Here is a 19,026-nt window from a genome sequence, read left to right as displayed (position 1 = left end):
TAACAGTTACTTGCGCCATTCTCTGTACTGATCCTTGCTGACATTGGTGCATTGTTTGCCCTCTGCAGACTTCCCTGCTGCTAAATGCTGCCCATGTGCCGGCAGGGCGTTTAGATCCGTTCGTAGGGCTCTCAGATCCTGTTTTCCGCCTCTTCCCTTTAATGTCGGTGTGTCCGTGCCAGTCCGAGAGCGCACATCAATGTGCAGGTTAATTATGGTGGCCAAGTGCTAATCCAGCCACTAGCTCTGCCCAGGGTAGGAATTTGGGTTTTCCTTGCAAATGAAGGTGGAGGTGTAGTCCGGTAGCTCTGGGCACCTGCGGTATGGCATGTTTCCCAGGCATTTGTGTTCTCCCTGCCGAGCGCCAGCCGCAGCTCCGCGTTTCGGGATGGGAGAGCCAATCGGAATAAACCCCAAATCTGTAGGGCTTTGAAAAAAGCCCCATTCACTTTGTTCTCCCTCCATTTTTGGTCCACTTTCTGTTTTTCACCTGGGACTGGTAGCTCTGAAATGACACGAGATGGGGAAGGTCTCCCATCCAGGTATGGACCAGACCCAACCCCACTTAAATCTGCTTCAGTCGCCGCATATGGCAGTGGAGCCGTGTCCATACAGATCCCCAGGGGACCATAGCACATGTACCTGTACTCTGGTGTTGGTGAAGGTGTTACACCGGTACTACTGACTGGTTTTTGCCTTCCAATGCCAGCCTACCATAGGGTATGTCTACACTACCACCCTAGTTCGAACTAGGGTGGTAGTGTAGACATACCCATAGCGACTTCCTTTAACTCTGAAGGCTGAATTTGCAAAGTCCTATGCCACGGGGGTTGTGTACCTGCAAAACCCCATCTTTGCAGGGACACACGTTGTGTGCATCCGTGACCGTGTGCGCCTGCTGCTTCAGAGTCGAAGTAAACCCACGTTTTATTATAAACGGCTTCACAATGCAGCCTCTTCACCAAATCACAAAGGGGGGTGAGGTGCAGAGCAGTTCCCACCATGCCAGGCAATGTTTCCTCTCACTTCTTCCATCCCTGTGCAGAATACATTTTGCTCGGTGTGCCGAGGCATGTGCAGGTATGCACCACCAGTAGAAACACACGCTGCTGGCTGTGCTAATTGGGTGCTCTGCCAATTAGCTGAGGGGCACCTGAATCTCCCCTGGGCGGCCTCCCAAGCACTCAGCTTACAGGGAAGGAACGTTACGGTGCTCTGCTTCCAACGTCTCATGCAGAGCCGCGCCAGTGATTTTTGTAGATGTTCTCAAAAGAGTGGCTTGAAACACATGCACCTAATCTGCTCTCTGCAGAGAAGAGACCCCACTGATACCGTTGTGTTCTTCCCCTAGATCCCATCTAATGCCGAGGCTGAAAGAATCCCGCTCCCACGAGTCTTTGCTCAGCCCCAGTAGCGCCGTCGAGGCTCTGGATCTCAGCATGGAGGAAGAAGTGGTCATCAAGCCCGTTCACAGTAGCATTCTGGGGCAGGACTATTGTTTTGAGGTAAGAGGCCGTCATGTCCGTCCTGCCATGTGGGCGTTGGAAGGGATGTGGTTGGTGAGCAGGGCTACGTCTAGACGGCAGGCTTCTTTCAGAAGAACCGTTTTTCGGAAGAGATCTTTCAGAAAATGTCTTCCAAAAGAGCACGTCCACACACAAACGTGCCACACGGCACGGACGCTCTCTCGCATGGAAGCTGTGATTACTATGGACGGAGCGGCCACCAGGGCACCTGTGCTTTTTCCTCTTTCCTCTTCTTGTGAAAGAACTCCCTCTTCCCCGTCCACACATGCCTTTTTCCGAAAGAGCTCTTTCGGAAAAAGGCTTCTTCCTCATAGAAAGAGGTTTACCAATGTCGGAAAAACCCCTCTGTTCTTTTGATTTACTTTTGGAAGAACACGATTGCAGTGTGGACGTAACTCAGAAAACGGCGGTGCAGCCGTTTTTCCGACCAAACTCTGTAGTGTACACATACTTGGAGGAGGGTCGTCTTACCTTATAAACCTTTCTGGCATGAACTTTTGTTCGTCGGAGCAATGTCTAATGGAGACCGGTGTTTCACAGGGAGTGCGTGTGCATGTGTGGTCCATTAAAAAATATTCTGTGGGGGAAAATACACCAGTAAAATTCGAGCTCTGAGCCCAGTCATAGCAGGATCTGCTGTGTGGAGAGCTCCCCCGAAGTTCTAAACACGTCTGTGCCCTGACAGACCATAGATAAATAATCCACAGGCCTACAGGCATCCTAACCTGCAGGTCTCTTCTGTGGCCGCCCGGGCTTCATATGCTGTGGTGACAGAAGTCTGGACCTTATCCAAAACCAGGCTTCTGTTGGTGGCGTGAAAGGAAGATCTCTGTGAGCTGGAGTATTACTGGGTTTTATATCTCAGTGGGCTACAGCTGAGAGAGGAAGCAAAATTACTGGTACGTCAGCAAGTCTCCATCTTGCAGAGGGCAAGGCCAGTACACACGTTAGTACGGCAACATGCCTGTTATCGTATGGTATAAGGGCAGCTCGTTCTTGTGAACGACAGTAGCTGGCTAGGATAGGGAAGCCATCTCCTTCCCCTGGGAGGGTGGCCATCACTCCTGCCCTCAGAGACGGGCATTGTATTTGTATTCAGGAGCAGAAGGGGAGACTGTGGCAAACAGCCATGCTCGGGCCTTGCTTTAGGGGTGGGTCTGCACCTCTGTCAGAGGCGTGAGCAGGCATGAGAAGACAGAGTGGTGCAGGCTTTGGGACAGGATAGACAAGCCGGCTTGTTGCCTTTGGTGCATACGCTCCTTGCTAACTAGCGTGGAAGCCTGCCTTGCTGCACGTTAAAAAGCACGGAATTGGGTAACTGTGTAACCACTGAAAATCTCAGCAGTTATGTGCACTCCCAGTGCAGGGTGGCAGCCAGCCTCCCGGGAGCTGGTGTGCCAGCTTTTAAGCCAGCTCCCAGCACAAGCAGGCTCCCGCCTGCCTGCTCCCCACAAGACCAGAGCGTGAGCCTGCGTGTAACTGTGAACGGTAACCGATAAGCCCAGGTTTGTTAATGGCAAAGCAACAGCTGAGATTGGTTTAAACTTTTGTTGTTGTTGAAATTAGCAGCAAGTTCAAATTTAAAAGCAATTTCTGAAAATGTAAATGGGAAAGACTTTGAAGAAGATTATCCCCAAACATAAGCCCTAAAGCAGGAAGAAGGCAGAAATTTTCCAGTGTGATTTGCTCCCTGGGGAATTGAGCGAGGGCGGCAGGTCAGGAGGAGAACAGTTTTGTAAATTATACGGCCTCTATTACATTCCACTCAAGAAAGATAAAATGAAGCTAGATGGAAAATAGATGTGACATCCATAATATAAGAGTTGTTTACCAGTTCGGCACCATGCACAAGAGCAGAGTAAGAGATCTGAACGGTGCTTGTGGAAAGTTGATGGAGAGGGGCATTATAGAAATCATGCACTTGTAAGGGGAAGAGCATTTTATCTGGAATGAGTTTCATCAGGAAGAGTCGTACAGGAAAACAGCACATGTTAATGGCTTGTTAGAAGTCCCAAGAAGGAAGAAAGAATGCCAGACACCAAAAAGGACGTGGCTTTGTGACTCATGGATACTCATCAGCCAGCCTCTATAGGGTAAGGGTTAGGGTGAAAGCAAAATGGTGTCTTCTTAGACCCGGACAGGAGCACGTCTCTGGAGACCCTGGTTCAAATAGTGGCATCCCTCAGGGTATGTCTACACTATAGCACTATTTCGAACTAACTTAGTTCGAATTAGTTAATTCGAACTAAGCTAATTCGAACTAGTGCATCTAGACCTAAAAACTAGTTCGAATTAGCATTTTGCTAATTCGAACTAGCATGTCCACACTGAGTGAACCCTGAACTGAGGTTAAGGCTGGCCGGAAGCAGTGCCGGCAGGGCATCAGATTAGGACTTAGAGTGTGGAGCTGCTGCCTCAGGCTAGCCGAGGGCTGTGCTTAAGGGGACCCGACCCCCACCCCGGACAGACAGTTCTCAGGGGTTCCCCGCTTGCAAAGCAGTCCTGGCTTGGAGTGCCCTGAGTGCCCACACTCGGCACATCACAGCACTCGGCCATCAGCCCAGCTGCACTTGCCGCAGGCTGCCATCCAGAAGGGGGGTTCAATCAAGGGGCTTCAGGAGAGCTTCCACCCTGAGGAGCCCACAGAGCCAGTCCTCCCCATCGGGGGCTCGTACCCCATTCCTCCCTCACATCCTTCTACTTACCCCTCCCTAGCCCCCCTTCCTGATGTACAAAATAAAGGACATGTGTGTTCAAAAACAGAAACTCTCTTTATTGAACAAAACTTGGGGAAACTGGGAAAAGGAGATGGGAGAGGGGAAGAGAGAGGGTGGGAGAGGGGAGGGCAACTAAAATGATCAGGGGTTGGGAACAGGTCCCATATGAAGAGAGGCTAAAGAGACTGGGACTTCTCAGCTTAGAAAAGAGGAGACTGAGGGGGGATATGATAGAGGTCTATAAAAGCATGAATGGTGTGGAGAGGATGCATAAAGAAGAGTTCTTCATTAGTTCCCATAATAGAAGGACTAGAGGACACCAAATGAAATGAATGGGTAGCAGGCTTCAAACTAATAAAAGGAAGTTCTTCTTCACAAAGCAAATAATCAACCTGTGGAACTCCTTGCTGCAGGAGGCTGTGAAGGCTAGAACTAGAACAGAGTTTAAAGAGAAGTTAGATAAAGTCATGGAGGTTGGGTCCATGGAGTGGTATTAGCCAGGGGATAGAAATGGTGTCCCTGGCCTCTGTTTGTGGAAGGCTGGAGATGGATGGCACGAGACAAATGGCTTGGTCATTGTTTCGGTCCATCCCCTCCAGGGTCCCTAGGGTTGGCCACTGTCGGCAGACAGGCTATTGGGCTAGATGGACCTTTCGTCTGACCCAGTACAGCCATTCTAAGCTCAGGGCTCAGGGTCGGGGGTCTCACTGGACCACCTTGATTTTCATGCAAACCTGCTCCCGGGTGGCCAGGCTGGCAGCTCTCCTGCCCTAGCCAGCCACTTTCCTGTGCCTAATGCAGAGGTCGTGGATGAGGTCCACGATCTCCGCACTAGACCAGGCGGACGCCCGCCTCTTGCAGACCCGGACAGGCTCCCGGGAGCCGCCAGCCTGGTCCCGGGAAGAGGCGGAGGGCTGGGTGGCAGCCTCGAACTGTGCCAGGTGCAGGGTCTGCTGGCTGGGTGCTGGCAGGCTTGCACCTGGCACGGGCACCGTAGCCAGCCTGTGCCACTTTAAGGGCTCCGGGGCCGGGAGGGGGGCAGACGAGTTTCCCTGGTGTTGCCCAGAGTGGCCACCAGGGAAAGCTGGGGAGGGCTAGCCTCCCACTAGTTCGAATTAAGTGGCTACACAGCCCTTAATTCGAACTAGCTAATTCGAACTAGGCGTTAGTCCTCGTAAAATGAGGTTTACCTAGTTCGAATTAAGCGCTCCGCTAGTTCAAATTAAGTTCGAACTAGCGGATCGCTAGTGTAGCGCCTATCAAAGTTAATTCGAACTAACGTCTGTTAGTTCAAATTAACTTTGTAGTATAGACATACCCCCAGAGGTGAAAGGGGTCTGCAGGTCTCAGACAAGTCTACTCTGGGGGCAAAGTCGATTTAAGATCCACAGCTCCAGCGACGTGAATAGCACAGCTGGGGTCAACGTGCCTTGGTTTGAATTCCCGCGACGGCGACACTGTGGGGGGAGGGGGGTCCTCTCCCGTCCATTCCTTCTTGCAGCCCAGTGGAATGCTGGAGTTGATAGGAGCAAAATCAGCAGTTGATTTAGTGGGTCTTTACTAGACCTGTTAAATCGATCCCTGGGAGATAGATCTCCGCAACGTCAATCTCCTGGTAAGTGGCGACAAGGCCTCACCTAAATCCCTAGTGGACATCAGTCTGCCTCTCAGCCGCTGTGCCACGGCGTGATTTGCAGAGGCAGAGAGTTCGAGTTCGCCCCTGGCAGAGCGGATGCGATAGTCTTGCAGGGGCTGGGATTGGAACAGCAGGGGCTCAGCAGGGCTGAGCTGTGGGGTGCAGGGCTGGGCTGCGGCGTCGGGGGGGGAGGCAGCCGCAGCTTGCACCGTTCCCCTTCCTCCCCCCAGAAATTCCTGCATACAGGACTGTTAATTATCCTTTGCCTGCTGAGTGTTGCTCACGGATGGACAGAGCTCCCGCCACCGGTTGCCCGGGGTCTGCTTGTTCTCTCTCGGGGAAGGTTGTGGTTGGATTGCCCAGAATGCTCCCCTGTGGGCGCTCTTGCCCACCATGGTGGGTGGCAGCTTTTCCTGGCAGTTCCTGCAGTCCAGGCTGCCTGGCCAGCCCCCTGAACACCACGGAGCAGCAGCGAGGGCATGGCTGGGAAGATCAGACCAGCAGGATTCGACACGGCTGCCGATGAAGCAACACTGGAGAGTTCAGATGGAGAAGAGAACTGGCAGCACAGCCAAACGCAGCAGAAACCAACTCATGCCAGGACCATCTGCAGTGGAAGAAACCCAACTGCCTTGCTCCGAAGCAGCTGGCTGTTTAAAGGTGCAGTGCGTCATTTCTCTGTTAGCCAGATTCGTTTATTGAGACAGGATGTGACTGGTTGCCCAGTTACCTTCACCAGTAATGAGGCCAAATTCGGATCAGATGGAAGCCTATTGAAGTCCAGAGTAATACACCTACTTCCACTGGGTCTGGACTGGCTCACTGTGTCTTAAGATTTGTTTTTCCAATTGTTCCTTTGGAACTTCCCCATCTTTGATTCTTGTCCTGCAAAACAGGAGGATCGATATTTATTTGCTGTGTGTTGTTTTATTTTTGACCTTCCAAATAATTTTATGGAACATCTAATTTTTCTCTGTCCTGAGCCAGTGGAAGAAAGGGCTCCCGGCCGATGTCACGAGCTTGTTCTGTGGCACGTGCTCTGCGCTAAATCTAGATTGGGCAGCGTGGCCTCGGGAAGGAGTTTGGAAGCTGGGGTCCTGGTTCTGCCACTTGAGGAGTTCAGAGATTAGAGCCAGGAGAGGGAATCGGAACTCAGTGATTCTGTTCCCTGCCTCGCTGCAGGCCACATGCCAGTCCCAGCTCTCAGCCCTGCACCTGGGCCAGGTGCTAGAGTTTCCTCCAGGGGATAGGAGGAGGCACGTGCAGCAGGAAAACAGTAAGAGCAACACCACCACTTCCTGATGCCTCCCTGTAGCGTCAGGGGCTGAATTGCTCTTCCTGGCCCAACCTTCTCTTCGACCTTCACCCCCAACCCACACGAGGGGATGTCACTGAGACTATGCCTATCCAGTTGATATCAACCCCGTTCCTAACCCTCAGGCCAGGTCTACACTATGGGGCAATGTTGACCTAAGTACACAACTCCAGCTATGTGGATAGCATAACTGGAGTCGAGTTGCCGCAGGATCTGCACTGTGGGCGGTCAATGTGAGAAACTCTTCTATCAACCTCCCTTACAGTTCTTGTTCTGGTGGAATACTGGAGTCGATCACAAAGCGATCAGCAGTTGATTAAGTGGGTCTTTACTAGACCCACTAAATTGTTCCTGAGGGATCGATTGCTGCAGCGCCGATCTCCCAGTAAGTGTAGACCTGCCATCAGATAATCGCCCAAACTCTCTGCATGACAGCAATAGATAGGGTTTTTAGCGAAAGTGTGTGTGTGTGTGTGTGTGTGTGTGTGTTACCCGTGCAGTACAGACCTATTCCAGGCACAGGTCAGTTAACTTCTCTCTAACATGGGTATGATCATGCTCACTGTTTCTGCTATGATGTAGGCTCACTTCTTGTTCATAATGTCAATTCAGACCCTTGGTTGAAATAACTGATGGAATTGCAAAGTTATCAATTGTTGTACAGAGATTAACCAATTTCAGACGCTCCGAAAGCAACCCAATGTTTTTTTTCCAGATAGTAGCAAAATTCACAAGACAGTTTGGTTGAACTCAAGGAAGCATCCATTCAGGGAATGGGAGTAATGAGCATGTATAAGTTAAGCTTTAGAAATTAACAGGTACCACTAAATAAGTTGATCCAAGTCCATTAACACTTTTTTAGCAAATTTAAAAATCCCAAAGTGACCAGAATACTGTCTTCCAGGGAGATCAGCAATAGCTCGTGATGATCATTTATTTTGCATGACATTTAGGTCACAGGTCAAAGTCAGGGCATTCTTGCGAATCTGGGGAAAATTGCCTTTTTGTGCACATATGGTGGGCATGACCTTCAACTCCTAATGGGACTCCTAGGAGACTTTCTGGTGTGACATGTGTGAGAATGCCCCAGTAATGAAGGATTATTATGAGCAGAAACCTTAGAATGTAACTGTTGAATAATTATCCAGTGATCCATTGTGTTGAGATTTCATAAAATATTTGTTAAATTAATGCCAGTTTATTGATGTGTTGTTAGAATAAATAGTAGATGCGCATCTTATTAAATAATGGTAAACAATAAACAATTGGGATTTAATTAACAGCCACAAGGGTTGAACGAGGGCTGAATCGCACTCTAATTTATAGGGGAGTTTCAGAGGGAGCTGCCTATGTCATGGAGCAGAATTTGCCCCTAAAGAGAATTTCAGCCGACAGCAATCCAAGAATTTCTGTTCCCCCGGGAATTCAATGGTGTAGCCTCACGGAAGGGCTGAAATCGGTTGCCTTTCGTCACAGTTCTCTGGGATATGAGTGAGAGTTTTGCTTTATTTAGGATTGCAGAATTTGGCTCCTGATAATTGCCATCAAATGACGTGGTCATGCATCAGAACACAAGACCTCTGTCCTCTAGATTTGAGTATAGGGAATGTCTCTGGTGATTACTTCGGCTCTTTCAAACCCTAATTTCTGGGGTAAAAAGAGAAGAGACCCTCAAATTCCCCTTGTATTTTGGATTCCTATCTGAAGTTCTGCACGTTCAAAATCCACCCCGCTATAGCAGTGACAGAGCAATCTGGAGGGGCATTGGATGGTATGTTCTTCCGTGTTATTTACCTATAAACCCCACTGTTGAGTAACTTTGTAACAAACAGATTCTCCCTTGATCTTCGCGCCTGTAACTCAGTGGGTGCCGTACTTTCATGTACGCCAAAGTGATGCGGGTTTGCCCTCTGTTTTTAGCTAAAGTTCCCAGTCAGGTGCGTTAGACCGACTGACCCAAAATGCAGCTCCAGAGTCTCCTCTATGCAAATGGTCAAGACAGTCTGAGGAACCCCACAGAAATGGCAGAGCAGGAAGAGGAGGCAGTGCGTTCATGCAGTCCGGATAGAGCAAGCCAGCTTTGTGGCAGGCGAGCCATGAGGCATGCAGCAGTCCTAGAGAAGCATGTAAAGATGCTGAAAAGAAAAGTGGGCAGAGATGATGCAACCAGCCCTGTTTGTGTGCAGTCTTCCATTCTCCACAGTAGTAAAAGATAACTCCATCATGGCCAGAGGAGCCCTTGAGATTCAAAGTACAGCGCATGGGTGCGAGGCAGGCGGGTAGAAAGAGGCACCTCTGAGCCATGAGCAATGCTTTGGGGGGAGGGATAGCTCAGTGGTTTGAGCTTTGGCCTGCTAAACCCAGGGTTGTGAGTTCAATCCTTGTGGAGGCCATTTAGAGATTTGGGGCAAAAATTCATCAGGGATGGTACTTGGTCCTGCTGTGAAGGCAGAGGACTGGACTCGATGACTTTTCAAGGTCCCTTCCAGTTCTAGGAGATAAGCATCTCCATTCATTTCATTTCAACTGCCCACAAAGCAGACGGGCCATTGAAGCTGGCTGGAATGTCTATTGGATCCACTCAGCAAAGGCAGCATTAAACCTCCTCTCTTTTTTTGTCCCATTGGGAAAATGCCAGAGAGGCGCACACAACCTCCCAAGGCAGAATATGTGTTCACCTCAGCCGGGAGGTTTGCCAAAGAGCCATCGTGGCCTGAGGCTCATTGCGCCGAAGGAAGCGTTGAAACGTCGCCAAGGATTTACAGAGCAAAAGAAAGTTGCGTCTCCTGAAAGCGGGGATCCCCGCCCTCCCGGTGGGAAAACCAAAGGCAGCAGAGGCACAAGATGGCAATTCAAGGAACTCTGCAGCTAGAGGAAGTAATACTCCAAGGAGCTTTATTTTGAAGTGTGGATTAGATACCTTCAGTCTGCAAACAGGGAAGCTCATAAAGAGTGTTATTGGATGGTGACCGGTGCAATGAATACAAAGGTCAAAGCCGCGGAGTGAAGTTTTCCCGAATAATACAGAAGTCCTACTGCCGACTCATAGTCTCTTAATTTGCCAGCAGGGTTCTGAGGAGCGAGTTGTTTGAGGAATGTACCTATTTCCTAGGCGCATGGTACTTCACAGCTGCAGCTAGTTGGAAAGACGCTGCTTAGGAATCGCATTGGCCTTTGGAGACCCCAGTACAGTAATTAATGCGGGGAAGGCTCAGTGAGATGAATCAGAAAGCAGGTGTTGGTACGTGACGACTCTTGCTAAGTGGTGTATCTCTGGCCATCAGGCAGCATGTGTAGAGGTGGACTGGCCGAGTGTGTTTGCCTGCACTGCCTCTTTAAAAGCCTTTGTACCTCCTCGGCCCTCCAGCCGAGTCACAGCCTCATGTGCATCACAAACCCCTTCCAGGGAACACGCCTCGTGGGGCCCATCCCAGTGCCCTCTGCGCATGTCTTCAGCTGTCTCTCTGTTTCCCCTCCGTCTCCTTCTCCACTCGGTGAGAGTGGCACCTCCAGGGACTCCCCTCTGTGATGTAGTGGGGGTACCTGGCTGGTTTCTATGCTGCTGGCTCTGGGGTAACCCCCACTGGCTGCCGTGGGTACTACGACCCAGCAAAACAGGATGAGTCACTATGCAAACGAGTATGGCCAGACACCCCCCATGGAGAGGAACAAAGGAAGGTGGAATTCTACCCTGGCTGGGGGGCAGGGCTGGAAGAGTGTTGGTGAGTTGCTGTCTGTGAGCATGGAGGAGACAGCCTAGGGAGAGGGGCTGGAGTTTAGGGGCCCAGTCTCCCCCCAACTCAAGGGGGCCTGAGGCATCCTAGCCCAGCTCTGTGATCAGATTCCATCTGTGCTGTGCTGTATCCCGGAGAGGCAATAAACTTCCTCTATTCCACTGGTGCAGTCTGTTTGTGCCATTTCGGGGTGCAGGAGACGGGGGACCCCCAACGTGCCGTCACACCCTCACAGTCTGCTCTCTGAGCTCTGCACTGCACTGACTGCTTCTAAGCATTGCAGCGCCTTTTGTAGGCCACCCTGGCCCCTGATTGGCTGGGTCCTACCGAGCCTCTCTAACCTTCTGGAGGACTTATCTATGGCTCTTTCTGGGCTTGCTCCACCCTGAGATTCTGTGTGATATGGGGGAAGCCTGCTGGAGGCTGTGGAAGGTGGTGGCAGTGTCACTGAACTGAATCCATCCCGGGTGGCAGTCCAGCAGGGTCTCAGAAGTGCTCTTACGCTGTTTTTTCCCAAGTGTAGGACCTGAGAGGACGGGTGGGGCAAGGCCCAGCGATACCTCGGCCAGACACTTGGAGGTGGTCTGAGCTGGGGACTCTAGCCAGGGTAGCCAGTGCCAGGAGCATGGAAATGCCCAGGGAAGGATGCATGCCCTGGGCGGGGGGAGCAGGGTGCCGGATATACAGCACTGCCCGCCGCGGCTATTTCAGAAGAAGCACTGATAGCCGGGAGGGGTGAGAAGTCAAAGGGATGGGGCGGGGGGTAACAAGGGGCTTGGATTCCCTGCTGGGGAAAGGAAGAGGGTTGCCGAGTGTCCGGTTTTGAACCGGACAGTCCGGTATTTGAGCTTCCTGTCCAGGAAACAAATTGAGAAAATACCAGACATAGAAATGTCGGGTATTTTCTAATTAAGTTTTATCATTATCGGGAGTATCAGTACGTAGTTGTGTACTGCCTGGCTGGTCGACGCGCTCGCACTGCGTGAGTGTGTCCTCCAGCCAGGCAGTACGCAACTACCCAGTAGAGAGGAGGGGGGTGGGGGCGGGCCCGGGGTGGGATAGAATCCCCGGGGCTGGACTCGCCCATACGCCCCGCTGGGACGATGCGCGGGACGGGCAGCACTCCAGGATCTGCTTGCGCCAAGGTCAGCCCTGCTCCCCGCCGGCCAGTACCCCCCCGGCCAGTCCCACTCCTCCCGACACCCTCCCAGCCAACCCTGCTTCCCGCCAGCCAGTTCCCCCGCCAACCCCGATCTCCCCTGGCCAGCCCCGCTCTCCCCGCCCTCCTCCAGGCCAGCCCAGCTCCCCGCCGGCCAGTTCCTTCCCCTGATTTCCCCCGGCCAGCACGCTCCCTCCGACCCCCTCCTGGCCAGCCCTGCTTCCCGCTGACTGGTTCCTTCCCCTGATCTCCCCCAGCCAGCCCTCCAGCCCTGCTCCCCCTGACCTCCTCCTGGCCAACCCCGCTTCCCTCCCGGCCTCCCCCCCCCCCGTTCTGAGATCACGTGTGTCCGTTATTTTTTTGAAACCCATCTGGTAACCCTAGAAAGGAAGGAGGTTCATCTAATTCAAGGCTGAGCAAGATGCGGTCCAGGGGCTGGATCCGGCCCACTTAACACTTGGATCTCGCCTGTGGACTGCTTTCTGCTTACATCCTGCTGCCCAGGCCACTGCATTCCCAGGCTGTGGTTCAGGCAGCCGGACCCTATTAAAATGGCTCCTGACTTGTGGTCGTAGCGCTACCCTGGCAGAGGCCACAGCCCGAGCCTTTCAAAGTGCTGCAGCAACCCCTGGTGGCTACCAGACAATGCGGTAACGGTGGGGCTGGGAGCTGCAAGCCCTTTGCTGTGTTTTTACTTCAACGCCTGGAGCCCCAGACAACCCTCAGCCCCGCCCCTTCCTCCCAAGCCCCGCCCCTTCTGGGGTGCAGCCAGCCTATGATCACATAGCAAAATTCGTCAAGTGGCCTCCCAGTGAAAATTATTACCCACGCCTGCTCTAAGTGCACGTTATGGGCCCAATCCTGACAGGTGCTGAACACTACAAACTTCCATCACTCAGCCCCTCTCCGGATCTGGTCCTGAGCTGCTCTCACTCGCTCGCTGTGGCGCTTGGGGGCTGGCGTTCGCTGGAGGAACTGCTGACTCTGCTCTGGTTTGGTACTCGTGGGAGGGGTGCATGGGCTCAGGGCCTCCATGCTGAGCCCCCGGCGATGCTCAGCATTGTGTTCGAGGGCTCCGCCCGCCTTGCGCACGAGATGTGACTCCCGGGCTAAAGCGGTTGGCTCGTGTAATAAAAGCACCCGCCAGCCTCTGTGCTGAATTTCCCCAAAGCCAGGTCCGTAATGTGCCGGTTGAGAAATAACCCCCCTTCCTTTCCATGCAGGTGACGACTTCATCGGGCAGTAAGTGCTTCTCCTGTCGCTCGGCCGCCGAACGAGACAAATGGATGGAGAACCTGCGGCGTGCCGTGCACCCAAATAAGGTAGCGGCGTCGAGGAATTGTCTCTGTAATAGTTCCGCTCCTCATTATTACCATTTCTAACCCGGCGCAGGGGAGCAGCCGGGGACAGCTTGTCATTTTAGTGACAAAGTGTAATTGGGGGTCAGCTTTTTTCTGTATTGCTTTCTGCCACAATTATATTTATGGGAAACTGCCAATTATTTTTTGCCCTCGCTTCTCCGGGATGTGCCACGTGGGCTGTCGTGGAGAAACAATCGACCCTCGAGAACCCGCAGTCTTGTTTTAGTCCTAGCGCTATTTGCTGCTTATCTAAGGCTATTTGCTGCTTATCTAAGGCCTCAGTGCCCTCAGGACAAATGGTGATGTTGGAGGTAGCATACGACTGTATCCAGGTACTCAAGCCTCACAGCAGCCTCTCTGGGTTGGGTGGGATTGGTGAGCCACAATTTGGAGGTGGGGAAACTGAGGCACGGATTCTCAGTGAGCTGCTTATGGCCCCAAAAGAATTGGGGCTTGGCTATGGCTCTCACTCCTGTACCTGGACTACCAGCCCACCCTGTTCCCTCTACCTGCTGCATTGAAAACTGCAGCAAAAAGCGTCTCTCTATCCCAGGGGACATGAAATGTGCCCTTAGAGCCAGGTGAGGTTAAAGGCACCTTTAAAGGACGCCTATAGCTGCCCCTTTCTCTGTGCGCCAGGCTGAGGGCAGAGCAGATCACCGCAGGGTTTCCCAGTTGATTGACTGAAGGGGTTCTGTGCGTTCCTTCTTGCTAGCGGAAGCAGGTAAGTGCATATGCCTGGAGGTGCCTCTTCGGGATGAGGTCATGACCCCTTGGGGGCCATTTAGGATTCCGTGGTGTCGTTCACTGCACTAGTGTTAAAATGGCTCCCAGGGCACATTTTTACTTCAGAATAATAATAATTCTTAGCTCGTTCAGTCTCCTTTAATTCCCCTTCGTGTTTGTCGAATTAAATAGTCTTCATTTCTTGTCCTAAAATACCTAGGCAGTGATGCAACAGCTGCTCTTCCCACCCCAGAAGCGGTTGCATTCCAGTCACGAATGAAGTGAGCCCTGGGCAGAATTTTGGACACTTCTAGACTTGCCATAGATGGAAAAGGAAACGGATTGTTCCACAGAACAACAATGGAACAAAAGGGCTTCTCTTTTTTGCAAAAAGACATTAATTATTGGTAGGGCTCCTTCCTGTTCCTTGTGCGGCCTTCCTGGCAGTAGAACTGGAAATGGTACATTTTTAATTTGGAGGGGTTTTATCTGCCTTGTTCCTTATATTAATTGGCACCAGCAGACATGGAGTGCACAGTGATATTTGGAAAATTAACATAAGTAGTGTTATTATGCAAATTCCTGAGAGCCAGTATTTCCTTAAAATAAAATGTAATTAAGCCATGGCTCGTTTAGCACCTCCAGAAATAATTAACTGGTTTCTCCGGCTTGTTGTGTATTGGCTTGGTTTTTTTCCTTGACCTTTTTCTTTATGTCTCTTTTCCAGGACAACAGCAGAAGGGTGGAGAATATGTTAAAGTTATGGATTATTGAAGGCAAGGACCTGCCCGCCAAGAAGAAGTACTTGTGCGAATTATGCCTGGATGAGGTTCTTTACGCACGAACTACCTGTAAATTGAAAACGGACAATGTCTTTTGGGGGGAGCACTTTGAATTTAATAACCTCCCGCTGCTCAAAACTATTTCGGTGCATCTATACAAGGAGACCGACAAGAAGAAGAAGAAGGACAAGACCAACTTCCTCGGGCAGGTGACGATCCCCGTGGGTGCCGTCACGGGGCGGCAGTTTGTGGAGAAGTGGTATCCTGTCGTCAGCCCCAACCCCAGCAAGGGCAAGTCCGCCGGGCCGATGCTCCGCATCAAGGCGCGTTACCAGAGCATGAGCATCCTTCCCATGGAGATGTACAAGGAATTTGCGGAGTACATCACCAACAATTACATGGTGCTCTGTTCCGTGCTGGAGCCGGCGCTGAGCGTGAAGAACAAAGAGGAGATGGCCTCTGCGCTGGTCCATATCCTGCAAAGCACGGGGAAGGCCAAGGTAAGAATCGTAGAATCCTAGAAAACTAGAACGGGAAGGGATCTGGAGAGGGCATTGAGTCCAGTCCCCTGCCCTCACAGCAGGACCAAGCACCCTGTAGACCATCCCTGACAGGCGTCTGTCCAACCTGCTCTTAAATATCCCCAGTGATGGTGATTCCACAACCTCCCTAGGCAATTTATTCCAGTGTTTGACCACCCTGACAATTAGGAAGTTTTTCTTAGGCTACGTCTACATTACATGTGTTTGCGGCAGAAAATATGCTAATGAGTCCCTCATTAGCATAAGTTGCGATGTCATTAGCATATTTCTGCCGTTTCTTTTTGCGCAAGGGGTTTTTGCGTAAAAAGGAAACGTCCGCACTGCTTCTTTCTGAGCAAAAAGAAATGGCAGAAAATATGCTAATGATGTCACGACTTATGCTAACGAGTCCCTCATTAACATATTTTCTACCACAAACACGTGTTGTGTAGACATAGCCCTAATGTCCAACCTAAACCTCCCTTGCTGCAATTTAAGCCCATTGCTTCTTGTCCTGTCCTCAGAGGTTAAAGAAGAACATTTTTTCTCCTTCCTCGTAACACCCTTTTAGGTTCTCCCCGCATCACCTGGACAATCCCATTGTAGACCGACCTGACACAGAACCCCAGATCCAAACCCTCCCCGGCCACTCCTGGGTCTGACTGTCGGCTCAGCCCCTCCCTACTGACCATGTGTATAATGCTTCTTTTATCACAGACCAATTAGCAGCGCCTGTGGTAGGCTCACTTGGGTCCAGATCCTGGCGTGCCCAGGAAGGTACCAATACAAGACTCTGTTCTTATTCCCAGTGGTTCATGGGGGAGACTCTCATTGCTTTAAAATAAGCCCTGAAAGGAGGTCCTGTTAACTTGCTGGAGAGCTGGGAAGCAGCCTGAGCAAGACTTCTCCCGCCCTCTCGTTCCTTGGAGCTATTGTGAACAAGCAGCAGAAAGTCCAGCACCAGCAGCTATGTTAAGCAGCCTGTTAGTAAATTGCTTCTCGCCCGGTCCGTTCCTTGGCTGTCGTCCCGGCGGGATGTGCCCGTCATGGCTCGGGGCTGAGGAAAGAGCCGGGCGGTGCTCTGGCAGTGTTGGAGAGGAGCCCGCTGCAGGCACGTGCACCCAGCTCCGTTTGCACGCGGCATGTCTTGCCCCTGCTCTCGGACTGGCGGGGAACAGGCAGGCCCCTGGGGTTCCCGAGCGAGGGGGCTGAGCTGTGCACGCTGGAGACCAGCTCTTCTGGGCTCACTTGGATGAACTGCTGGGATCCTGGTGAATCCACCAGCCCCAGGCTTGGGGAGGGCAGCCGGCCAGGAGAGGCGGAGGTTTCTACCAGCAGTTTCAGTTGGTCTGTGGGAGAATGGGGGGGAGGCAGGTAGCAGGGGAGTGGCTGACTTGGTGAACCTCACCGACGCTCGGGCAGGGGAACCCCCTCCGCGCACACTGCGGCGTGACAAGGCAGCTGCGGCCAGAGGGCGAGATTTTCATTTTGCCCGTGAACCTCTCCCTGAGCGGGGGCCTTCGCTCAACTCCTCAGCAAGATTCCCAAAGCCTCTGCAGTGCGAAGGAGGCTTGCGGCCGATCTCAGACACGGAATTGTGGGTTCCCCTCCTGCTGCTCCTGCCCTGCTGCGTGCGGCCGTGGCTTGCCTGGGCGGGGAGTGGAAGTTGCCCCTGTGACACGGAGAGGAACTAGAGCAATAGTCCGGCTCCAGGCAGCAAAGTCTCCTCGCGGGGACAGACCGCCACGGAGCAGGGAGCTGCCTCGCGGGGACGGACCGCCACGGAGCAGGGAGCTGCCTCGCGGGGACGGACCGCCACGGAGCAGGGAGCTGCCTCGCGGGGACGGACCGCCACGGAGCAGGGAGCTGCCTCGCGGGGACGGACCGCCACGGAGCAGGGAGCTGCCTCGCGGGGACGGACCGCCACGGAGCAGGGCGCTGCCTCGCGGGGACGGACCGCCACGGAGCAGGGAGCTGCCTCGCGGGGACGGACCGCCACGGAGCAGGGAGCTGCCTCGCGGGGACGGACCGCCACGGAGCAGGGAGCTGCCTCGCGGGGACGGACCGCCACGGAGCAGGGAGCTGCCTCGCGGGGACGGACCGCCACGGAGCAGGGAGCTGCCTCGCGGGGACGGACCGCCACGGAGCAGGGAGCTGCTTCGCGGGGACGGACCGCCACGGAGCAGGGAGCTGCCTCGCGGGGACGGACCGCCACGGAGCAGGGAGCTGCCTCGCGGGGACGGACCGCCACGGAGCAGGGAGCTGCCTCGCGGGGACGGACCGCCACGGAGCAGGGAGCTGCCTCGCGGGGACGGACCGCCACGGAGCAGGGCGCTGCCTCGCGGGGACGGACCGCCACGGAGCAGGGAGCTGCCTCGCGGGGACGGACCGCCACGGAGCAGGGAGCTGCCTCGCGGGGACGGACCGCAACGGAGCAGGGAGCTGCCTCGCGGGGACGGACCGCCACGGAGCAGGGAGCTGCTTCGCGGGGACGGACCGCCACGGAGCAGGGCGCTGCCTCGCGGGGATGGACCGCCACGGAGCAGGGCGCTGCCTCGCGGGGATGGACCGCCACGGAGCAGGGCGCTGCCTCGCGGGGATGGACCGCCACGGAGCAGGGCGCTGCCTCGCGGGGATGGACCGCCACGGAGCAGGGCGCTGCCTCGCGGGGATGGACAGCCACGGAGCAGGGAGCTGCCTCGCGGGGACGGACCACCACGGAGCAGGGAGCTGCCTCGCGGGGACGGACCACCACGGAGCAGGGAGCTGCCTCGCGGGGACGGACCGCCACGGAGCAGGGAGCTGCCTCGCGGGGACGGACCGCCACGGAGCAGGGAGCTGCCTCGCGGGGACGGACCGCCACGGAGCAGGGAGCTGCCTCGCGGGGACAGTCTGCCCAGTGACGGGCCATGTCTGAGCTGGTTTCAAAGTTGGGTTGTAAAATCCCATTTCACCAGTTTGCCGGTTACACGTTGCGGTTCACCAGCATCTGCAGACGGGGGAGGTTGCTCTACCCCGGCTGGGCCACTGAGCTGGAGCACTCGCAGCACGGTAGGCCGGCCGGGCTGGTGCATCCCCAGCCCACAGCATGGTGGGCCCGGCTGGGCTAGAGCAGCCTCCCACCCACTTCAGACAGGGACCTGTTCCAGCCCGGCCAGACCGCTGGTTAACCAGTTCCTGGAAAGCAGCCAGTGAGGGAGATGCTTACCAGCTAACCCGTGGCCTGCCCTGCCTCTCCTCCAGCCCCAAGCCAACTGGGACTCGGGGGTGGGGAAGTGTGCAAAGTCATTCGCTGTTCAGTGCAGCTGGCGGCTGCCTCCCCCTGCCAGGGGCGCTCGGCGCCTAGAGGGAACGCCCCTTCTGCCCGAGGCCCCGCCCTTCTGCCCAAACTCTCGCTTCACTAGGGCGCTAATAACAGAGCATCCCGGGGCAGGGTGAGCGGTGGGTCGAGCTCGCTGCCCTGAGGACGTGGGCTGCCTACCCCATCCCGCCCCTCGCGCTGCGGAGGCTTTTCAGCATGCTAGCTCAGGGAGAGCCGGCATGAGGACG

At 54.0% G+C, this 19,026-nt stretch overlaps 1 protein-coding gene across 19 annotated transcripts in view; it reads left to right on the top strand.

The window, feature by feature from the left end:
- The window catches only part of DAB2IP (DAB2 interacting protein), a 372,254-nt gene that overhangs the window by 294,239 nt on the left and 58,989 nt on the right, over positions 1–19,026 (top strand). For all 19 annotated transcript variants that reach the window (XR_012897179.2, XR_012897178.2, XM_075905444.2 and 16 more), the window contains 3 exons: positions 1,352–1,505; positions 13,311–13,409; positions 14,902–15,456. Coding sequence is in view for 17 of the 19 variants with exons in the window: in XM_075905444.2 (XP_075761559.2) it covers positions 1,352–1,505; positions 13,311–13,409; positions 14,902–15,456 (808 nt within the window). In the remaining 2 variants the exon portion in view is untranslated. The remainder of the gene's footprint in view (positions 1–1,351; positions 1,506–13,310; positions 13,410–14,901; positions 15,457–19,026) is intronic.

The sequence above is a fragment of the Pelodiscus sinensis genome, chromosome 23 (genome assembly GCF_052426305.1).
Source record: "Pelodiscus sinensis isolate ZL-2025 chromosome 23, ASM5242630v1, whole genome shotgun sequence".
Lineage (NCBI taxonomy): Eukaryota > Metazoa > Chordata > Testudines > Trionychidae > Pelodiscus > Pelodiscus sinensis.
Note: the sequence above shows the minus strand (reverse complement) of the source record. Positions and strands in the feature narration are given on the sequence as shown.